We start from the raw sequence: 23842 nt of genomic DNA on the forward strand, positions 1-23842 counted from the left end.
ATTTTTATTATCCATCTATACTTATATGAAATAACCTATTTTAAACATGAATTAAAATAATTCAAATTATCAAAAATTAAAATAATTATTATTTAAATAAAATACCTATTTTAAACATGAATTAAAATAATTCAAATTATCAAAAATTAAAATAATTATTATTTAAATAAAATAATTATAATATTATATGTTATATTAATAATAATATTTTTATTATAAAATATTGTTGCTAAAAGAACCCGCCCATCATGGTTAATAGACTTTTCATAAAACTTTAACTAAATAATTTTTTAAAAAAAATTTGAGTTTAACTTTTTGAAATGAATTGGACTAAATAGACTTTACATGGATGAACCACAGGCCTATCTACTTTCATCCCTATGTTGATCAATTTGCTATTGTCACCCAATTCAAGAACCATATAAATATGCATAGGATTAGAAAGAGTATTTTTTAATATAAAAAATATCTTTGGGATGAATGAAAGATCTTTACTCAATGCTTAAATAAAGTTTTTTTGTTAGTATGAAAGAATCTGTTTCTTTATCACCCTTATATTATGTTGCAAACTGTTCAATAGACCTTTATCACAAAATCAATGACTTTAGTAGGTATGACTATAACTATCTTGTCTCGTACTGAGTACTGACCCTGATTTTTTTTAGGCTTGACAAATATCCAGAGAAGAGAGGGCACTTTATTTCTAATAATTGTAATATCTAAACTTTTATGGCATAGAAAAAGTTGTGAAATTTAGCAGCAGAAAAAAAAAAACAATGGCAGTTAAACCAACAATTAGCATCAAACAACTTAACCATAAGCCACGCCCATCATCTCCCTTATGATAAACAGACATTCACAGAATCACCTTCTAAAGTACTAGAGAAATTCTTATCTGCATTTTCTATAAAGTACTATAAAATTAAACCCAAAACGCAAAACTTCATACCAAATATTTTGTTTTGATTAGATATCAGTACTTCTGTACAATAGTTGATAACATTTCCATTACATATTTCGCTGACTAAGAACTCATAGATGGAAATAGTAAATATACAAGACATATCATAACCCCAAAAAGTTGAAGAAAATACAAGACATCTTGGTTGTGCTATTGCTCATATCACCAAGGCACAAATCGATCCATAAGCAAACACACCGTTGCCTCAGACATGGTTCCATTAGTAGTGTCTCTCTTAACCACCGCAGTTTGAGTTTCCTTTTCTTCTTGGTTCCTTTCTGATCCTTCTTTGGCTTTGGATAATAAGAAAGGCTTGCGGGCAAGAACTTTTTCTCGAAGCTTTGTCAGCTCCCCAACCCATACCTCTACCATAGCAGACATTTTTCTCAGCACTTAGAAACTAATGAGGCAATAATTAAAACTCTTTGTTCTCTTGTTTTTGCTTGAAGGTTGGAGCTGAGGTGAGTGTGGTTTATATAGGAATAGTAGAAAGGCTAATGAAAGGGGCTTAGTAGTGTTGTGTCTGAAAACTATGAGCTTTTGGCGCACCTTGGATGCGGTGGCACACAGGACCGAGTCAATTCAATTGGATATACTCTAAAGTTTGGGATATTCGGTGGGAGAATACTATTGGCTTACTATTAATACTTTTCTAGAATTGTGGCCCCAGTGGTATGGAATTTGATTGTGATAGCACCATGGTTTGAAATTTATTGAGGGCAAGGATAAGATGAGTGTCAACATTCAATTATTGCTTTTCTTTTTCCTTATATTGTACCATTCTCCCCCAAATTTTACTGAATTTCAGGTAGTTCATTTCTCTCTTACAAAAGATGCATATGTAAGATTTATAAAACGATATAAAACATGTTACACAGATCAATATATTCATACCACCAAAACAGCGGAAGTTTAAACAGATTAAGAAAATTAACCTCCCGGCATTTCTATTTGATTTGTTCTCTCTTTATTTCAGTGACGCCCTAACCTTTTTCCAACTTTTCTAAACTCTCGCTATCTCATTGTTTGCATATCGAAAGAGAAACAGGTTCGGTGATCCAGGCCACCATAAAATTTCAACAGATGTGCAACAAATCGTGAAATTTTGTTACTTGATAATGAGGATATTTGCATATCACAGTTGCTTGCAATAAGAATATAATTACTTGATATTTGCATATATCAATTGTCAATTATTTGACAATGGGAATATTCGATCTAAAACATATTAGAAGAGGACTTCCCATAAAATAGAAAATATTTTAAATTAAAATCCTCCTTCAACAAAATGAGAAGGTGTTTAAGAATCAAGGGAAATCCTATCAGCATAAACTTTTGGGTTAAGTTTTTTTTTTTAATGATGATATTGGTACAAAATAATTTTAAGTTGAAATTAATGATCAATTTTCATTCCGTGAGCGCTCACAAGATAAATATTTTCCTTCCAACATAATTTATTTCATATTTAAGGGTCAATCAGAATTCAAACTCTGGATCACTTGATTAAGAGACATAAACTACTACTACTTTATCAATTATTATTAGTTGTGTATAATTTTAATACACACAGCGTTATCCTGTATTAAAATTTTAAGGTACTTAAACTATATTGAAAGCTTATTTGAACTCAGTATAATAGAAAATAAAAATTATACACACCACTCCTCTGCTTTATGCTGCTGTTTATATAATTCGTTTGCTGTTGAATGTTGATGTATGGTTGAAGTAGGACGTGATATGCATTTAATCCTTCTTGCGACACAAAATTGACATTAATTTGATATATCCTTTATAATTCATTTTTATTAAATAAATTTTATGTAAATCTCATTTAATTTACATGAGTTTCACTTTTTATTTACAAAATACATATAGAATGTCATTTATTAGAAAAAAAAATGTCAATGGGATACTTCGAACAAGATGTGTCCCCAAAAGTTTTGTTTGTTAACCAATCTTCTTCTCATTGTGAATTGTGATGGTTCAAATGTTCAATCTGTTATAATGGAAGAGAGAGACAAATAAAAGAAAAGAAACGCAACAAACAACAATGAAAAGTCTCTAGCCTGAGTCAGATTGACAAACTGACATGAACCAGCATGTCGCACTCCCACGACAGTCCCATTCATTTGCCTTGTTAATTAGATTTAATTTCTTTAAAATGAAGAAATTCGTAAAATAAAAAAGTAAGAATTTATTTATCATTATTTAAAGTGAATTAAATTTGTAAAATACTTCAATTTAAATTAATATAGAGAAATAAAGATGGGTTTGAAAATATTGAAAATAATCCAAATTCCACGTCTTCTACAAATAAAGCCAAATTAGAATACATATAAATGAAGAACAACTCTCACCCCTTGAGCTAACTTTTGAGATTGAGTTATACTTCTCACATTATTCATTCTAAGATGGTACCAGAGAGTCAGGACCACGTTTCCACTAGTCCTTGCTTTGTGGTGACAAACACCACCAAACACCCACCATTTGTTATTCAAAGGCTGAGGAAGGTTCAAAAATCTTTCCTTAAACAATCTGATAAAATCTAATAGATATAATAAAAATGGATTTGTGATGAAAATTATGTACATGGGTTTACAAGTTTTTCATAAAATGTTATCATGATCATGAATGAAATATTCAAGTGTCTTCTCTGCATATTATATCTCATTCTTTTACAAATATATCTGTACACAAAACACACAAATAGAAAATAATGGTGTCACTGGAAATGGAACATATGACTTTATACATATTATCTAATAAATCTTTCCCTCTGGCTCTACTAGACAGACTATGCACACATCATTTCTATGGGTTAAAAGAAACCAACTAAAGTCTCACTGAAGCATTAATTTCTTTTCTCATCAAGGGCTAAAACATTCAACAAGGATGGAAATTGAAGCATCCGAAAAGAGAAACCTAGGCTTGTTAAATTGCATGAGTTTGGCAGCAACCACAGCGAACCCAGATGAGCTCTTGTCCATATTTTCCTGGAGGGGCTGGGCAGCAGAATTAAGGGATTGCTCCTTTTCCCTGATCTTGGTCAGTTCCCTTGACCATATATCCACCAGTGCAGACATTATTTGAAAATAAGCAGCAAACACTAAAGAGCTAGCAAGAAAAATATGAGATGCTTTGCCTCTTGTGAGAATTGAACCAAAACCGTTATATTTATAATGAGACCGAGGTCAGTCATTTGGTTAAGTAAGAATAATATTAAAGAATAAGAAAGAATAATATTTTATTTCGTTACTATCAATAAAAAATGTAAAGGTGTTCTTTTTGTCTGGGTGCTTCGAAACTGAAATCAACGTAAAACGGGAAGTAGAAGCTTTAGTTTCATCTTGTGCTAGCAATATAATATAATAGTATTATATTATTAACATGCAAAACCGCTGGCGCGAAACCGTGGAATGAGGACGTGGCGCCTTATAAATAAATTGTCTTAGTTTTGCAATTGCTCTTTTCTGTTGGCTGCCTCAAGTACGAGGTTTTTGCTTTAGCTAACGGCACACAAACCCAAATGAAGAATCTCGCACTCTGATTCAATGCTCCAAGTGGCACCTTCGCAAGTGTTTTGCGCAAGGATGACTCTTTAACTTTTGGTGCTCATCCACAGCATCCTTATCTTTAGCCAAATATATTTATCATGAAAATTTTCATGTTTGATTCTTTGCATGTCCACATTGGACTAGCGTCATACGAATATGATTATTCTGAGATAATAGGATATTGGGATGCAAACTATTAAATCAAGCAACTAGATCTAACAGTACTACAAGTTTGAATCTATGAGATAGTAAGATTATTCTGATGAGATAATAGGATATTTATTATGAAAATTTTCATGTTTGAATCTCTTACATCAAGCAACTAGATCTAACAGTACTACAAGTGAGGCATATGTAGACAGCTTTCGGATACACATACAAGGTCTCGTAAGGTATTTCCAGTCTAAAAAGAAGGAAAAAAGAATCCAAGAGCGGTAAGACAGTAAATGGATTAAAAAAGTTACAATTCCGTCAATTGATCAAAAAGAACAATCACTATGTTGGATTCAATACGTCCAATCACATGAAGAATAAACCAGCAATGTGCAGTTGATTCTTTCACCTATCAACAGATAAATGATACATGGATATGTGCAACTCATATCTGGACTTCACTATTGCAAAAGTATGATGCTCCAGCCATTTCGCTGCCTGGTTGTTAGCATACGATATTCTTTCTTTCAGCCTTCAAGAGCTAAGGATCCAGAACATACTCCTCAATCAATATGGCAATGCAAGTGGTAGGTGTTAAAAGCTACCGTTTAAACCAGCAGAATTGAAGGCATGGTGATGCTTTTTCATCTCTCACGAGACCAGCTGGGAGCCAAGGACTTCCCTGTGAGATGACATGGAATGACAGATGCAAGCAAGCCCGCTGCAAGGTGGAAAATAGTAACTCTGCCAGGAGAAATGCTGAAATCAAAGGGATGGCAGAAGCTAAACAGTTTGGCCATGGATAGATCAGTGATTGTGATCAATGGCAGACTTCAAGATATGGCCCGAGTCCAGACTAATGGGACCTGCAAAAACATTGTCCTGGCAGCTTCCTATCATCAGGAAATAATCAGGCCAAAGGACTTATTCCTTACCATGGTCAACACAACAATTCTTGAGGCCAAATCTTGCATAATATAATGGGACTTGAGATGCTTGAGTCTGAGGAACCTCTTGAAACCTCAAATCCATGGTGTCCAACCTTCGTACATGTTGCAGAGATTATCTACACTAGTAGCTTGCTTTAGTAGATAATCTACTTGCTCTGCAGTACCAATTTCTCTGAAATCCAAAGAAGGCCCAGCATTAATACAAAAAAACTCACCAAAATATTGTGATTGCCAAAAACCCACACTTACCTGTTTTCAGAGATATCTCGACCATCAATTTTCACCTCAACCCGCCTCAATACTGATAAGGCATAAGCATTTTTACCTAGCGTAAAGTGCAAAAAGACAAACAAAAAAGGGCACGTCAATTCCTTTATTTTCATAAGATATTATGACGTCAAATGGACACAGATATTATGAGGTACTTGTAGGTGTAAGAGATTATTTGATGTTTATGCTTCTGAGCTTCATACATTGGAAAAGAAAGCCACTTCTGTTTTTTTTTTTTTTCTCTTTTTTCAAAAAATTACAGTTCACGAATATATTTGGGAATCAAAGTGCAATCTTCAAAACCTATTCTAGATGTTTAAAATATCAGAAATGCAAACTGAGCTGCATATCACCTGAAGCCTTGGTCCCTTTTGAAATTAAAATTTTATAGATAATTTAAACTGTGATTATTTTATAGGAAACATCAATTTTGAAAGGTTCATATTCTTTCATGTGTTTATTTATTGGGAGTGGGACACCACAGGAGAAGATTAAACCAGTTCTGAATGAAAAACTGGCTGTTATTTTACTAATATGGAATTAGTATATTAAATAAATAGGGTCAAGGAACAAATAGTATACAAAAGATTCTGTACATACCCCTTCCAACACGAGTATTGGCATTTATGTAGGGATCAGGAGCTTCATGATGTTCAGCAGCATTTTTAACTTCTTTTGCAGACAGCAGTTCATCTTCACCATCAAATTTGTCTAGGTTCTCATTCGATGGAATTTGGGAGTTGCCAGGGATGGCAACAGATTTATCACCTGATAAAGATATAGCTTCAGCATGTTCAGTAGCCTCATTAATTGACTTCACAGAACCAGCACGATTAAGATCAGTTTCCACAGGAGAAGATTCTGACAACTCAAAAGGTGAGATTTGTTCCACATCAGTTTGAGACAATAGAGTGGTATGCATATAACCTGTGGGGATTCTGCTACCAGACCCCTGTGAAAGCAGGTCTTTATTTCCTGCTGAATCATTCAAGCTATCAGGAAGACTAACTTCAGCTAATGAGATGTCAGATCCCGAGCTACTACAGTAGATGCTATCTGGTGGTGATACCCATCCCTTGTCTTCCAAAGAAAGTCGAGAAAAGCCAATAAAATCATCAGTCTTATCATCTTCGGACCTAGAGAGACTTTCCCCTTCTTTATCATCAAATTCAACAGCATCACCACCACCACCATCTGATCTTGACAAAGCAATATCCTCTGATTTTACTTCCTGACTATCTCCTATTCCTTCAAGCGCCTGAAAACAGAAAAGGGATCTTTCAAACCATAAACAAAAAAAATCTTTGGCCAGTCAAAATAATTTTATATATATATGAGTAACTCTTTTAGAATTACTCTCCATCCTCACCATTGATTTTTTTGAAATCTAATGGTTGTAATAAATCACTAATCTTATCTGTTAGATTCCATGAAAATGAATGGGGAGGATGGAAGAGTTAGTCTCGGTGTAAGTTGATCCCTCTTCATACACACACACACACACACACAGAACAACAATATCTTGAAACATTACTTTGTGCAGATTGCCAGCATGGACATTAGCAGTTCTTGCTAGTCTAGCCAACAATGAATAAAGTCCCTTCACAGCTGACGTCAGAGAGGGTGCCAAGGGCTTAAAGGTATGACAAGCCTCCCTGATTCTTAAACAATACGACTGATATATAGCTTGTCCATGGATGTGTGATATTTCCTTCTTGATCTCACTTTCCCGAGCTATAGCATCAGCCATAGCAGCTACATCCTTAGTCAACACTGATTCAAGTGGAAAAAGGATTGCATTTGCCTACCAAAAACAAAAAACCACCAAAGTACAATTTGGCTTTAGGGAAGTAAATATCACAAAATATAGAATTGACAGTTTTAGGCGAAGCCTAAAAAGGTCAATATTTTACAAACTGAGATACAAGGGTTAAAAAAAAACCTTCGAAAGGCCTTCCATAAGAGAAAGGTGGATAGCAGCTGCCTCTTTCCCCAGATTATAAACATCATGTATATCTTCAGTTATTGCTAGAACCTACAAAAACAAAGCAACATTTTGTTGCAAAAAATCCATAGGAAGGGACTTAATGGTAATGAATGGAAAAAATAGTAACTTATTTGCATACTTTCTGTAGATTGTTTGTAATAACTTAACAGTAATCATATATTCATAATAAGAAACAATAGATCTGGTGATGATGGGCACTTTCACTTATTTGTATATATAATCCTTTTTAATGAATTGGGATTGTTTTGGGAGAGGGAGGAGTCAGTAATTTAACATTACTTCGTTAACAAGTAGGGTTTGCCTATTTCAGGATCGCTAACGGATGATCTACAGAGCCAGAAGATTTTGAAACAAATGCATCAAATTGCATTTATGTTCAGATGCTATATTTGATCATGTGAACTTGTGAACAACTTGGGTCATGTTACGATTATAATTTAAAAGACCAAGTGCAAAGCAAAATCTAATTAACCTAAAATCCTTTTGCCTACTTGCAAGTTAGAAGCTCTAAAATTATCTATGTAGAACCATGTGCATAATACCTAGATTGGACATCAATACAGATATAAAATTCTATAAATCATCTGGAAAAATTTGTTCAAAATTAGACTCCCCATTAACACATGAAAATATCAAATTTGGGCATTACCTCTTCAAGCATAGAACCACTTTCAGAAGTTAGAGCAGTATGGATCCTTGAAACCCGAGCAAAAGCAGACAGTGCAACACTAGCCTCATATGCACAATCCCTCATTGAAAGAACCGTGCTTTGTAAATCACCTATGAACAGTTAAAGAATGCTAAATCAACACATACACAACCGCAATGCTGATACATCAACATAGAAAGAAAACAAGCATATGCATTATGCATGTATGAAATTCAATGTATACATTTACAGTAACCAAGATGGCAAGCTCTACCTGAAGCTGACTTTGCTTTTAGAGAGGCAATGCAGAGCTCATTAGTTGCAGTATATAATCCATTGGAAGCAGCTTCAACAGTGCATTGAGCAAGCTTCCATTCTTGTTCAGTACCTATTAAAAGAACAGTAGAGTACATATTTACTTTATGCAGAAGTTCAACTAACAAGGAGAGTTCAACAACAGAGGAATATAGTAAACTCACGTGTATAAGAATGGAAAGTAACATCCAATCTTGTTAGTGCATTCAAGTACACTTGCTGCCATGTCTTACCATCAACACTACTCCTGAAGGGATATGGTTGGCCTGGTATAAGCAAAAACCCATCTCTTGATGCTTCAAACTCTAACACTGACACACATAACTTCACAATATCAGATGCCTTTTCTCTAGATTCCCATAAAATCTGCCTCCGAGTCTTAATATGTTCATGGAACTCAGGAGGAATTCCTGAATTTTTAGTTGAAGTATTTCCAGAACTACTGGAATTGGGACCTCCACACGCCCAAGCCATTGCTCTCTCAAGCTGTCCTTCCGCTATAAGAGAATTTCGTTCACAAGACTGTAGACAATCCATTGATGTTGTGATTTTTGACACGGCAGATTGTATATTGTCCATTAATTTAGATCTGCTGAGGTTTAAGATGATTGTATACAAGCTGTCATCAGTATCAAGATACTTCTCAAATCTGATTCTTCTGTTATATGATGGGTTCAAACTAACATCATGCATCCATTCCATCTGAACTACCTCAAGTGCAGTTTTTCGTAGAGCTTCTTTCAATTCATTCACTTGTTTTTTCATGAGAGAAGCAGCTGATTTTGCTGCTCTAGCAGTTTCATGTGCATTACAATATTCTTCAAGCATAAGTAAAACCTTTTTCGCAGCCCCATCCTTTTTCACCTGGTCTAAAGCAAGTTCCTTTGATGACTCTGTAAGTTGCTTCAAGTGCTCATTTTCCTTATCTAAACAAGTCAGTAAACTAGGAGCAATTCTTTCTTTCAAATAATGACCAATGTGTTTCTGAAGTTGGATTTCAAGCCTTTTCTTCATAAAATTGAGTGATTGGTCAAAGCCTAGATTTTGCTCAACTGACGAAGCTACATCATGTATGCATGCATCAAGAAAATAATCTATGACGCCTATTTTCCAAATAAAGAATGAATGGTTATCCAATAGATCTCCAACTTTCCAGACATACTCAGATATAGAATTCCCAGAATTTATCAAATCTGCCAAAGTATGAAATTTACTTGAGGGCAATGCAACTGAACCATCAGCTGCAGACAGCATAATATCCATGGACTCCAGTTCCAAGAAAGGCTTAAAGAGGGCAGCCAATAGTGCTTTGCTTCTCAAAATATGTAGCTCCCTTTCTTCTTCCGAACCAACTAGAGATTGAAATTGACAATTCACAGAAACCAGGGCATTTTTAATGTCAGCTTCTCTCTTTATAAGAGAAGAAGTCCTTACATCCCTCTGATTCCAAGTTTGATGAAGTTGGTCCAGTTGTGCTCTACAAGCTTCCTCTTGGGATGCAAGTTCCTCTGCCTCTTCCCATGAAAGATGATCTCTGCCCTTAACCGCAGCTTCTTCAAGAGCAAGCTGTTGCTCAGTAATAAGACCAACCTTAACAAAATAATTCTGTTCAAGTTCAATCAGTGATGCTCTCTCCATTTCAACCTCCACAAGCTGCTCCAGTGCAGTTTCTATAGATCCTCGAACTTGTGAGATCAATCCAAATGCATCCATAACCTCTGAATTTAATGAAACAGCAGCTCGTATTACATTTGGCAGAACAACTTCTGTCATTTGACTAACCAATCCCTTACAGGAAATCAAAATGGCTTTGAAAATGGAAACCCAATTACTTTCAGAAGAAAACTTTGAACGAACTTTGTTAATATCAACAGAAGGAGTGTCCTTTCCAATAAATTGACATAGATCATTAACAAACTCTGTCACAAGATTACACTTCTCTACTTGTTCTTCAAACTCAGCAAAAATAGTTCCAGAGTCATTCTGCAACATATTGTATTGATTTCTTCCTCCAGACATATCATTATATATATTTTGTATTCTATGCTTAACGTCATTATAAAGTGAACTCACAGCAATATTGAGAATTGATAGTGCCTTTTCCCTCTCCTCTTCTAGCTCACCTAAAGGTCTAGATTGAACAGAAGACATCACATCTTCCTTTCTTAAAAGACCAATGGACTGCATGAATTTCATGAAAGCAGATAAACAGCGATCTTTAGTTTTTGATTCTGATTCAGAGCCAATAGAACTCTCTATTTCAGCACACTCTTTTTCTAATTTTTCTATTTCTACTGCATACTTCTCCACTCTGAAACAAAGATCATCATGACTGCATTTGATAGAATCAATGCTATCTACATGAAATTTTGCAATAAGTTCAGAAGCCTGCCTTCTGGCAAGAGAGAGAATCTCTGATGACAGGGCATTGATAGATAGCTGTAGAACTTGTGCCCAGTTATGGACTGCACTGGTTGAAAGGTAATTTAATGGTAGAATTCTTTGCAGAGCCAAGGAGTATGCTTGCAAAGAAGTTGTGGCAGAAGTTAGTCCATCACCCAACTCAGCTACGAATTGAGAAACTTCCCTATCTATATCATGGCATTGTGCTTGTGTTGGCTCAGGAACAACAGTTAGTGGAACCCCTGCTACAGTGACTGCAGATGTAAGAGATAAGGCTGCTTCCATGTTATTCAGCTTAAAAGAAACATTTATTTCTGGGATTAAGTTGCACCGTAAAGCATCAAGAATCCTTCCATGCTGCTCAGCCCAAGCCATTGCCTCCTGAGCTTTCTCAGCAACCATAGCCTTTGCTTGGGCAAATTCCCGAGCCTGAATTTCAAAAGAAGCTCGAATTTTCTCTGAATTACTGGTTGCTTCAGCAAGAATCGACTTTGCAGATGTCTCACGCAATATAAGACCAGACCTCTCCTGGTCAGCTCGACAGTATAGAGTAGAGGCAAGCTCATAGTGGTTTAGAATGTCAGCAAAACTCTGGTACATAATTCTCAAAGTTAATTAAATAAACTATGGATTGAGAAAAAAATAAAACAAAGCCACAATTTAAATGTAGCCAAAAAAAAATTCATGGCATTTATTTCATCAATACCTCAAGTGCTGATTCAACAGCTGGCAGGCTAGTCAATAATTGATCATGATGTTCCTATTCACAGATTTGGGGTAGAAAAAAATCAGCTATTAGTCATGTTAGATAGATCTCAAGTATAAGCAAATGTATAAACACCTAGCTAAATCGTATTACAACAATTTTCACACACTGGATTTTATAATTAAAGGTTACAAATTAAAGAATTTAAATACAAAAACAAGTATGCAAATCGATATCAAATACATTACACAAATTCTAAAATGTCTCATGTAATATCCAAAAACTATACAAATGCTTGAAACACAATATTCATGTGCATGCACACATTTTTCTTAACACATCTGAACCAGATATCAACTATATCAGAGTTTGGAACACTGCTTATCTAATTATGTCAGACACAAATACTTGCTTACATAGAAGGCATGTATAGCTTTTTAGATCAGTACATACCTGTAAGGGAACACGAATTTCCTGTACTCGAGATGCAAATAGACTCAAGCTAACAGCCAACTCCATGCCTTTTCTTTCTTCACCGCCAATTGCAGCTTCATCATGAAAATCACCACGTGTCCACTCCACAAGTGGATCCCAAACAAATACTTCCAATAACATCAAAAGTATGTCTTTGTTCTTCCTTAGAACGCCAATAACTGTCTCACAGTTTGATTTGAAGCTACCCTCTATTCCAGTAAGCCCTAAAGCTGCTTCAATCATTTGGGTCAGACGGAAGGGAACAATCTCTGGAATTTTTAGTCTTTGTCCCTTATCAAAACACACATTGTAATCAATGTGTACAATATCCCCATTACAAAAATCTATAAGAATGTTGTCCAGATGTCTGTCGCCCAGCCCCAAAACATGACCAACCATACTCATTGCAGCAACACTTCCAGAATACCTACAGATTGAAGATAATAATAATAATAATAATAACAACAACAACAATGATGATGATGATTATAAAGCTAACTGTAGAGTATGTAAAAAAAGAATTACAAGACTTCAAAGTGTTGATTGACCAAAACTTTTGGTTTAAAAGAGGAACCAAGTTCATGGATTAGTCTCACATCTATGCTTGTAGGGATAGATAGTTTTTTTTTTTAAAAAAAAAACAAATCCATATTCGTGCAAAGAACTTTAACCATTCAACTTTATTTATAAATAGCATAACCACAAAATGCATCAATAAAGGCTCAGAAGTTACTTGAATGTACCTCTTCATTTTTGAGCTGAAAGCTTTATATCCTTCACTAGCACACCATAGCTCCTGGTAAAGAAGATGCCTAGGCACCTCCTTCATGAGATCAAGAAGAACTTTACATTTGACTTCATGAGGCCAATCCCTTCGGGAAATCACTCTCTTGATTCCTTTCTCTTTAAGTGCAGGTATGATCTTCCCATAAAACATATCACTGGGACGGGGAACAGGTGGAGGAGCTGAGGATTTTGTATTTGCAGGGCCCAATGCCAAAAACTGTGCTAGCTGGACACGGGTTTGCCAAGCTTTAAATACACTATAAATACTTACTACATTGCCCACCCACTGGATTAGGCCAGCCCGACCACTGATTGGAGTCACAGAATAATAGCGAATGCTAAGAGAATTGCTACATGCAGAAGAAGAAGAATGCAGAAAACCATTTATAGCCTGCAGTAATTGCATAATTCTAGCATCAAGGCGCAAATCTTCTCGTCCTTTAAGGAGATATGTGTACTTCTGACCATCTGAACCAAGTATACCTAGTTTCTTAGGCTTTGTCTTTGTTGATAAGATAGTGACTTGTTCATGAAAAGAAGCAATAGTGACAACCCCTTGGAGATCAGTTGCTTTGCCAGAGTCAGGTACTTTCATTTGTTTCTCAAGACCTGGCATTGGAACATCTGAAGATGATAGCAAAGCTAAATGAGGTGCAACTTCTCGCAAGGAAACAGAAGACTTCCTCTGATATGATGCCAAGGATGCAGCAATACTATCAAAAGGTCGCCACACATCACCTATAGCTGCAGAAGATGCCGGAGGAATCTTAAAGGATACTATAGCTGATTTCAGTTGGTCTTTATACTCTTCCTGGAACCAAGCTTCATGAGGAGTCTCAGGTTTTCGAGACGTTGAAGCCAAACGACGCTCCAAAGCCACAACTATTGGAGCCATCATTGCAGAATATCGAGCAGAATTTATCTTGTTCTTCTCATTCTGACTAAGTGTGACATTTTCTGCGATTCTTGCAGCCTCTTCTTTCAGCACATTTATTCGCCTCATCACATCTGCAACAAAATATAGTTAACCCCATTTCTCTTCACCTAATTATGCAATAAAAAGAAATGATGATATACATCCCCCAAACATTAAAAAAGAGTAATCAATTATTCATTGCAATTCAATAAAAATGGATCTCATAATCAACAAAATGTTGGGAAAAAAAGGTAAGCAACCTGTTTGAAGATCCTGAAGAGTACTGAGCCATAATTCCTCCCAGAGTACAGTAACATTTCCAAGTTCGTTTATCATCAGCTGAACATCCTGAACCAATCGGGGGTAAAGTTCTCTCTGCATGAAACAAATAATTTTTAATCATCCTATACACTACTTTGAACAAGCAAGCTAACAAAAGGTCAGTATAAAAGCCATAACAATAATAAATGTGGGTCAAATTAATAAGCACATCACGTGTTTTGATAAATATGCCAGGTCAAACTAATGAGTACCCATCAGGATGTTTATTATGCTGAAAACCAGATTAGTATCTATCTGTCCCTCCAAAGTATATTACAGACATTAGAACTACTAAAATACCTAATACACATCAGACTTTGGGACTAAGAAATCATTTATCAATCTGAAAAGAATAAGATCAGTTGAATTGTCACATTGTGAGAATTTTGATGACTAATTATCCACATGGTGTGGGGAGGATATTTGTTTTAAAAAGAATATATAAGCTACAAAATGCACACAGAACTTTTCATATTACCAGGCAACCCAACACATGATGAAGCTCTTCTGAAGGTTTCTCTTCATAAGCATTAACATCAACTAGTGTCGGGTACACTATAGAACAGGGAGATTGCTTGGCCAGCATGATCAGTAAGCCCTCCAATTGCTTCCGAATCACTAGTTCAGGATGAGAACTTACACGTGCAAACAGTTGAGGCGTAACTTCCTACAAAGACAATTTCAGTAACATTTCAGTAAACTATCCTCCCCTTGAAACTGAAATAAGTTAAAGTAAAAGCCATCTAGCATGCAACCTGCCATGGCAACAAAGGAACAACCAAAAGAGCAGATTCAAGAGTATCTTTCAACTCCACACCATAATTGAGAAGTATATGCAATATATACAATGTAGCCCTCAGGGTGTAGCTGCCAGTTTTTTGGTTCAAAGCCTCGTATTCAGAACCATGCATCTGACTATGGCAAATAGGGGAAGAAGAATACGAAAGATACTGTGTGTAACCATGAGCAGCATGTCCATACAAGGACACTCTTCTCCTCCTCAAAGACCACCAAATATCAACAAAATCATCCAATGCAGATATTATGTCAAATTCTCCCAGCCCAAAATTTGTGTTTAACAAACAAATCTTCAATTGAGAAGATACCATAGCAGAAAGACATTCACCACCAGAGTTTTCTGCACCTGGTGCCCCTGCGGCAGTTTCTATAATATTCACTATATTCCAAACCAATGTCAGCAGAGGATTGCTACTAATTGAGTGCTCTGCAGAATCAAGCCAAGAGCTTCTCTCTTCCTGTTCATCTATGAAACCTTTCATATCAATGTTGTCCTGAAAAAGACCCAAAACCAATGACTTAATTCTTTGCACCTCGTCCTTAGTCAACTTAAATCTCTCAGGTAAAATTTCTGGAACTAGTATGGAAGAAAATGAGCAAGAATGGAGGATAGTTTCCCTCTGAACAAGGAGTGAGTCTCGGGCTTGCTTAAAGCACCAAGAAGCATAAGAAATCCATGACTTGCCCATGGTGGGGCAAATACGAGAAGACAATTTTGTTGCTGTACCAACAATTTCCTCAGTGATAGAACCCAAATTCGATTTACAAATTATATTTTCTTCATTGCCATCTTTGCCAAGTGTAGCTGATTCAGCCATTTCAAAATCTGCTGGCATCTTGAGAACAATACTCTCTGGACTCCAGTCTGAATATTCCCGTGTCAGCCAATCTGCGAGTTTCAAGCATGCTTTGGCCTTCAGAATCCTCTCTTCAGTATCAGGTATTCTAGATGTTGAAGAAACCATGCAGGGACGCAAAAATGACCAAAGGTTTGTGAAAGCGTCTTCAAACTTGTTTTCAGCATACTGTAGTAAAATGCTCTCATACTGCAAGTTTAAGACCAGAAGATTCCGATGTCTCTCCTCAGGGCAAGCAGATACGTGATCTTTGATGTAGTTGTTCAGATGATTTGCCAACAAAAGATTATTTTGCTTGCGAGCTAAATTATGCAGATTCATGCAGAATTTTAGAGTAACAGGAGAACTTGGGGAAATGGTTTGATAAACCCGAAGGACTTTCAGCCATGGATTACAATCTTGACGGATTTTACTAATAGAAGATGGCAGTGATTTAAGAGAATTTAGTATTGATGGTATTTGTTTGGCCTTCTCATGAGTTGCTTTAAGCTTACAATTCTCTTCTACAAGGAAAATGCAGTGCAACTGAATTGCAAGAGGTGTTGCTTCAGCTAAGCCATCAAGTGGCAGAACAGAAAGTGGTTCCTCCAACATTGACCTTGCTTTCTGCAAATCATGCAGCACCTTATCACTTTTTTCCTCCTTCTGGAAGAGCAATGATTGCAGAAGCATCTGCTCACTCCGTTGCAAGGCTATTTTTGGATCAAGGGTAAGCTCACTGTTGCTTTTAGGCGTCAAATCAAGGCTTGACCATGCAGCCTGATAATCACCCTCATCAAAACGTGCTAATGCATGGATTGCATTAACTTCATTGCCAGCCATTGTCAGAGCACCAGAATAACTTCTTCCAGCATGTTTAGCACGAAGCAATTGCAACTCTAATAGCCAGGTTTCAAGAGATCTCCAATCAGATACAGCTGCATAACACTCAATTATGCGTGCTATGACAAACTGTATACCATCAGAACCCAGGGAACTGAGTGACTCTTCTGTCTGTAGCAAGTGAGTAAAGTGAGCCGCAGCATTTTCGTACTCACCTCTTGCCTGATATATAAGCCCACTTATCCAAGAAAGGGGTCCAGCAGTTCCACCCTCACTGGAGGACTGGTTTTCCTCCCCAAGTAAGGAGGAGAAGGTAATTGAAACCCATTTTCGTAGACCAATCAAAGAATCTGGATCAGAACTCTTACAAAGAGCTAGTGAAATATGTCTTAATACTTTTAAGACATCTCCTCTATACCTTCCTTTGATATTATGGAGATTATCAGTTACCTGAGCCCTAGATTTTTCCTTCAAAGCTGACACGGAAAGATTCTTGAGCTCCTGCAAACGAAGTGTACAATATTGAATAACGGCATCATTGCAATGTACAGCCAATCCAGCATTCATCATTGGCTCACATATACGAGAAAACCAATCCTCACATACTTTTTTGTTTGCTCGAAAAAATAAAGTGCTCTGACGGGAAGCAGGTGGTAAAATGACAGACCCCTCATATGCATTATATACATTTTTCTTTAGAGCCTCGACAAAATCCAACAGTAATCTCATTGGTAGCAAGTGAGCACCAGAAGACCCTATCATACTTAAGTTTCCATCGCTTTGTTCATTATCAAGTTGCAAAAGGTGTGCAATGTCCAAAAGCATGCGTTCTAGAGCAGCAAATGTTTGGGTAGGGCCACCAAGGTTAGTCCGTAGTCTTGTAGCAATACAGTACCGAGCAGCTTCTTGTACAGCCCACCAGGCACCAGCTAAATTATTGACAGAACAGATTTTTTGAAGTATGTCCTCGTCCACTTGTATATCCAACCATGGAGAATTAGCACCAAAATTTCCTGTTTCCTCAGGCAGACTTAAAAAAGCATCCTTTGAACTCTGGCAACCATGAATGAGGCGCTGGATCCAAGAATAAAGAGGTACCTTCCATCTTTGTGAAATGTAACTTAAGATTGATACAAGCTGTTGTGAGTGAAGTTGCAGTGGCAACTGCTTCAGGGCAAATAATTGTTTCCAGTGCATGTTAGAATTTTTGCCTAACACAGGGTCAACAGGCCTAAATCTCCCATAATCATAGAGGCCACATGTATATATAGTAGTAGGCAAAATATGGGCAAGTAGTTTCACATATGCATCCTGTATTTCTGTAGCTGGATCCCCAAGTTTCTCCAGTATCACTTCAGCTAAGGGATAAAAACACACAGGATGCAAAAGTTTTGCTTGCATAAACATCTCCAAAGTTTTTGCAACATGTGACCTTACTTCTGGTTCTCTCTCAAATGTACCACCTAAAAGTGAGAAAACTAAGTTCATGATTACACCAGCATACTTGCATTCTTCATGGGAGAAATCTCTTGTGCCTAAGATCTTATTAAAAGCCATTACATTCTCACAGAACTTTTGTCCCCAATCTAGAGCAACTAATTTAATTGCCAGAGGAGAAGAAACATGAAAGGCTTTTATAAGGAGCTTGCTATACTTCTCCAAATGCTCAGTAATCACAGCCAAAAACCCATTACTGAATTGATCATCACTGTCCTCCGTTTTAGTTGGAAACTCAACAAAAGCTTTGTTACAGTTCTGTTCTCTATCAGAACACTTGATTAAGAACTCAACTGAATTTAGCCTCTCCAGTGCCTTGACAACAGTGATCTGCAACTCAATGAAAGCCTGAATGGGTAATTCAAAAGGATTCATCTCTTTTGTAATAAAGGACACCAACTTTTCTGACCTACTAAGATACAATGAAGCAACATCCTTTTGTCCAATCAAACTGTTATCCCCGCCCATGGAAACACACGCTAATAGAACTTTCAAATCAAACTTGATCAATGCCAACAATTCAGGTTTTGAAAATGCTTTAGTATCTACAACAGAATTAGATTCATCTGAATGACCAGTGTTATTTCCTATTACAATCTTCAACAGCTTCAGTTCCTCAATCAAGGAGGCAATGGCTTCGTTGACAACTTCTGTATTCCCATGCTGAAGCAAGAAAACATAAGTAGCTGCAGAACTCCCTGTTACCAAATGATTTGGATGCAATCGCAGCTGAGAAATCGCCGCATGAAACTTCAATAACTTCTTCACCGAAGACGAAAGGAGGCCAAGCTTTTGCAATGACAACAACTGGAGATTAGTCTTCAAAACCCCATGAATTTGGAAAGAGCTAATCTTCCTAAACCCTGCCCGCTGCACAGTTGCTCCAAACTCCAAGCTCTGAAACAAGATATCAATAGCAAGAGGATAAAAACTCGAAAACCTCTCCCGCAATATCTCAGCCAAAAGAGTCAAACACTTCCAAGAATCCTCAATCCACTCAGACCACCCAAATTTCTGCCCAATCATAGACAAACACCTCAGCAATCGCGGCAACAAGGCACTAAGCGGCTCACATATCTGTTCAAGCATGTTCATCTCTAGTAACCCCGAAGCAGTGGACTGCAGAATCGTGGAAAAACAAGAAAGCAGAGCAAAAAGCCGGCGAAGCTGCTGTGGCGTACCGGGAGTTCCATCATGAAGCAAAACCTCCATGTCCCCCAAGAATTTGGTAAGCAACCTCAGAGACATGGGAAGACTACCAACCCAATGCTCCTGAAACTGCAAGAAGCTATCCAAAATAACACGCCTGTCGGATTGGGCTAAATCAGGAACCAACGCCCAACCGAGAAGCAAGTCAACAATGTCAGGGAAATGAGGCTGAAAGCACCTCAAAAACTTCAACGAAATCAGAGTAATAACACCAATAAGTCTATGCAACAAAGCCAGGGAGGTTCTCTCATCCTCAAGCAGCACCTGACACGCCTTCAGAATCGGCAAAGCGTACCTGTCGGTTCCGCCGACGTTGAGGAACTCGCGGAGGCCTTCGAGCGCGAGTTCCTTAGTGCCGTCGACGGTGACGGCGGTGTTGAGCGACGGCAAGGCCCAGCCGATGAAGCGGTCGACGAGCATGAGGTGGTTCTGCCGGCCGTTGGAGGCGGCGACGGGGATCGAAGCGAGGACGGCACAGAGAGCGCCGTAGGCCGTGACGGCTGCCTGGCGCACCTCGTAGCATCTGCGAGGAAATTGAAGAGAAGGAAGTTAATTGAAAACGGAAAAGAAGAGTGAGTGAGTGAAGTGAGGTTGAAATTAGGTTAAAAGTGGAGTAAAAGTGAGAAGAGTGAACTACTTGTCGGAGAGGAGTTGGGAGAAGGCCTGAGCGAGGAAAGTGGCGGAGTGAGAGAGGAGGAGGGAGTTGTGAGGGTGGAGGATGGCGCGGTGGAGAGAGTGGATGGCGGCGAGACGAGGGGAGGGGTCGGCGGCGGAGTCATCCTTGGGGAGTGCAGCGGAGACGAGTGCAGCGAGGTGCTGGTGTTGCTGAATGCCTTGCATCACTGCGTTTCATTTCATTGCTTGCTTTGCTGCTGCTGCTGCTTACCGTGCCCCTCTAGCCCCACAAGCAACCATGCTAATACGTTTCTCTTTCCCCTTTCCTCCTCCCAAAAATGTTCTTTTATTCGTCCTCCAAATTGTCATATTCACATTCATCATTCTTTAGTTTTTAATAAATCAAAAGTAAAATAAATTAATTATATCACTAAATTTATATGATTATTTTTTTATTAAATTTATAATATTCGACAACTAATTTGAAAATAAGATATATTTTTTTATTAATTTAATATTAAATTATAAAATTTAAATATTAATTTATCATTAAATTTTATTTATACCAACATCTTTTACATATTTAGATATTAAATTTAAATCTTTCTTTTTTAAGGATCAATTTGTTAGGAAAAAATTTAATTCTTTACCTTTTTAATCAACAATAAGTTATTAGGATCGTAGAGTAAAAAAAACTCAAAACTCAAATATGTTTTTATTCAATAAATGATTAAATTTGTTTTGATTCTTATTAATTTTTTATTCTATTATTGTTTTATATAAGAAACAATATTTATTATTTTTATTCTTGAAAACTTTATGACAAATAATTATTTAATTTTTAGTCAACACTTCATGAGCACTTGTCTTCTAAAATCATGAGAAAAGTATAAAAGAAAATATAATATGATGTGTTCAATTTGTGAAACTTTTCTTAATAGAAAGAAAATACTCAAAACCATTCCTAAATCCTTCCCACCACGAGGTGAGTCTAGTTGGACATCTGGGTTGCCTGCACCCCTCCATGATATATGGCATTCAATTTGTTTAGCTGGTTTAAATTGTAGGTTTTTTAGTTTGCCCGTTAAACGGGCTTTACTATAGGTTTCATAGATTGTCCGTGGACCTTTTATGCCTCAATAAAATAAATATTTTTTGTGGGCTAGTAAAAGTAAAAAAAAAAAAAACTAGGCTAATGAAATAAAAGAACCATGGTCATTCTACTTAAAATTATATACATTTCAAGATAACCAATATCAAATCAAAACCCATAAAGAATAATTTTCAGACAATTAATTGCACTATAAAATGATAAAAAAAAATATTATTTTTAAAGGGACTTTTAATTTGATTTTTAATCACTTTTTGAAATGCAAACAATATGAGTGTATAAAAAAACATGGATCAAATATGGTAAGTTCTACGGTTTAAGTGTTATATAGTATTTCTATATAAAAAAAAAAAGTGTTATATAGACCAATAATCTCGTTACTTTATTAAAAATTACACTCTTATACTTTAGAGGGTCTAAATTGTTTAATTTATTTTTTTATTAGTAAGAATTAAGCAGAATATTAAAAAGTTTAATTAATTCTTAAACATTATCATATTTACAAATATACTTAGAAGTTTTTATTATTCATAAGAATTAAATATTATATCAGAAAATTTATAACATTTAATAATCCACATTGAGATAGATCTTCTTAATCACTCCAAATAAAAAAAAAAAACCCAAAAGTAAATTTAGTTGCTTGTAACAAGTTTTTTAATTTGGTAGTACAATAAATTCTTTTATTTGGTAGCACAATGATGCAAGGCACTGCATGCATCTTTAGGCCCTTATACTACAATTAGTAATTGGGTTCCTCCAATTCATCCGTCAGTAAAACTTAAAATTGATGGTCGTTGATCGAATGTATCCCAAGTTATGGGTATTGGTGGTCTGATTTGGAATATCTTCAATCTTTTAAAATTTGGAGATTAAATTAAACTATTAAAAATAATTTAAATAGCAAATTAAGAGAATCCTAATTTTAGCAACAGCTTCTTTTGTTCCGCATAGGAGTGTTGTTGGGTTGCTGGTACTTCTGAAAAGCCCACCCCAAAGTCGAAACGAAAGCGCAGAGAGAGCGAAACGATGTCGTACGACGATGTGGAGATCGAGGACATGGAGTGGAACGAGGAGTTGCAGGCGTACACGTACCCGTGCCCGTGCGGGGACCTGTTCCAGATCACGAAGGAAGACCTTAAGCTCGGCGAAGAGATTGCTCGATGCCCTAGTTGCTCTCTCTACATCACCGTCATCTACAACCTCGAAGATTTCCTCTCCGATTCCGATCAAAATCGACCAAACAAGGGCCTCCAACCTTCCAAGCAGCAACCCCTCACCGTTGCTTGAATTTCAGGTCCCTTATTTGATATTTCTTATCCATAATCGTAATGATATAGGCTGTTTCTATATTCCTGATGAATTTAATTTTGCACGTAGTCTATTGGATTGCATGTAGTAGAAGCATAAGTTCGTGCTATCAGAGTATGTGTAATTGTGTAGAGAGAAAAAATAGAAACATTGATTAAGTTTTAGGCAATTTATGGGGTTCTCGATATGGTTGGTACAATGACTGATTATCTTAAATGAAAGGTGGTCCTGTGAACTTTAAAAAATAAGCAGTGGGATAGTGGGTCTGTGGGAGGGTGCAAGTGCTAATTCTGTTGGTGTCTGTGTGTGGCTTAGCAGTTGAAGCAAATGGAGTTAGCGTGTCTCTAACTATTCAACTTTTTTAGGATGGCTCTTTGGTTGAATTCGAAGTTCTCTAGTAACCCAAGTTTTGCCATTTTTGGTACACAGCTTAGAGAACAAGTGTGTGCTTGTTTGTAACAGAGCCTCTTATCCAGTGATCGGTTGTGCTGGTGCACTCATGGCTCGTTAGTGGTAAAGAATCCTTTGTAGAAAATTATTTATCCCAGATTCTACTATCTCTGCTATTTTAAAATTTCTTTAAGAAACATAGTGCTGTTGTTTCCATTCCATCCCGCCAAAAAATCAATTCCAAGGGATCTCTTCATAGAATATGTAACTTGAAGGAAGGGTTTTAACACATGTTGTTGGCTAAAAGGGTTTCATTCCAATACATAAGTTCTATCATCCTTTGTGCAACTAGAAGGGTTTTAACACATGCTTTAGGATCCTCAGAATTAATGTTGTTGACTCTGTTTTTTTATACTAAGTTTACCTTGTAATTTTCATACTTTTCTATTTCTGGTCAGCAACTCCCTCTCACACCATTGCAAATGATTTTTCGTGTGTTCTTGTAAACTGGGATTTATTTTTATTACCGGACATTCATTTTGCTTTTTATAAATTTCCTTTTTATTGCGTCTATGTTTGTGGAAGAGTGATCGATTGCATATGCTGTGTACCTTTGGGTCTGGGACTCTAGATTTCATGTTGTGGTTCTATTCTCATAGTATAGATTTCAAGGAGTTGAAAGTTGAAGAATACTTGAATGTAGTTGTAATCAGATTACTTATTGTGATTATTATTATTTGGGAGCTGATTACTTACTATTGCTTGT

General features: G+C 36.6%; 3 protein-coding genes across 3 annotated transcripts; 1 reads left to right on the forward strand and 2 right to left on the reverse strand.

Moving 5' to 3' along the window:
• Window positions 1-942: 942 nt before the first annotated feature.
• Window positions 943-1426, reverse strand: LOC112998379 (uncharacterized). Its single transcript, XM_026124395.2, has one exon. The coding sequence runs from the start codon at window positions 1340-1342 to the stop codon at window positions 1124-1126; it is 219 nt and encodes a 72-aa protein (XP_025980180.1). The 5' UTR covers window positions 1343-1426; the 3' UTR covers window positions 943-1123.
• Window positions 1427-4778: 3352 nt separating this feature from the next.
• Window positions 4779-20605, reverse strand: LOC100808763 (serine/threonine-protein kinase SMG1). Its single transcript, XM_014764002.3, has 15 exons — window positions 20287-20605; window positions 15222-20172; window positions 14945-15133; window positions 14406-14520; window positions 13187-14237; window positions 12423-12870; window positions 11970-12023; window positions 9025-11854; window positions 8820-8933; window positions 8546-8676; window positions 7831-7923; window positions 7423-7692; window positions 6489-7146; window positions 5868-5943; window positions 4779-5790 (listed from the first exon to the last, which is right to left on the reverse strand). The coding sequence occupies exons 1-15, from the start codon at window positions 20487-20489 to the stop codon at window positions 5691-5693; spliced, it is 11283 nt and encodes a 3760-aa protein (XP_014619488.1). The 5' UTR covers window positions 20490-20605; the 3' UTR covers window positions 4779-5690.
• A 1687-nt stretch (window positions 20606-22292) lies between these two features.
• On the forward strand, window positions 22293-22672 carry LOC100500529 (diphthamide biosynthesis protein 3). The gene has a single exon (XM_003537865.5). The coding sequence runs from the start codon at window positions 22405-22407 to the stop codon at window positions 22663-22665; it is 261 nt and encodes an 86-aa protein (XP_003537913.2). The 5' UTR covers window positions 22293-22404; the 3' UTR covers window positions 22666-22672.
• Window positions 22673-23842: the final 1170 nt, after the last annotated feature.

The sequence above is a fragment of the Glycine max genome, chromosome 11 (genome assembly GCF_000004515.6).
Source record: "Glycine max cultivar Williams 82 chromosome 11, Glycine_max_v4.0, whole genome shotgun sequence".
NCBI classification, from domain to species: Eukaryota; Viridiplantae; Streptophyta; class Magnoliopsida; order Fabales; family Fabaceae; genus Glycine; species Glycine max.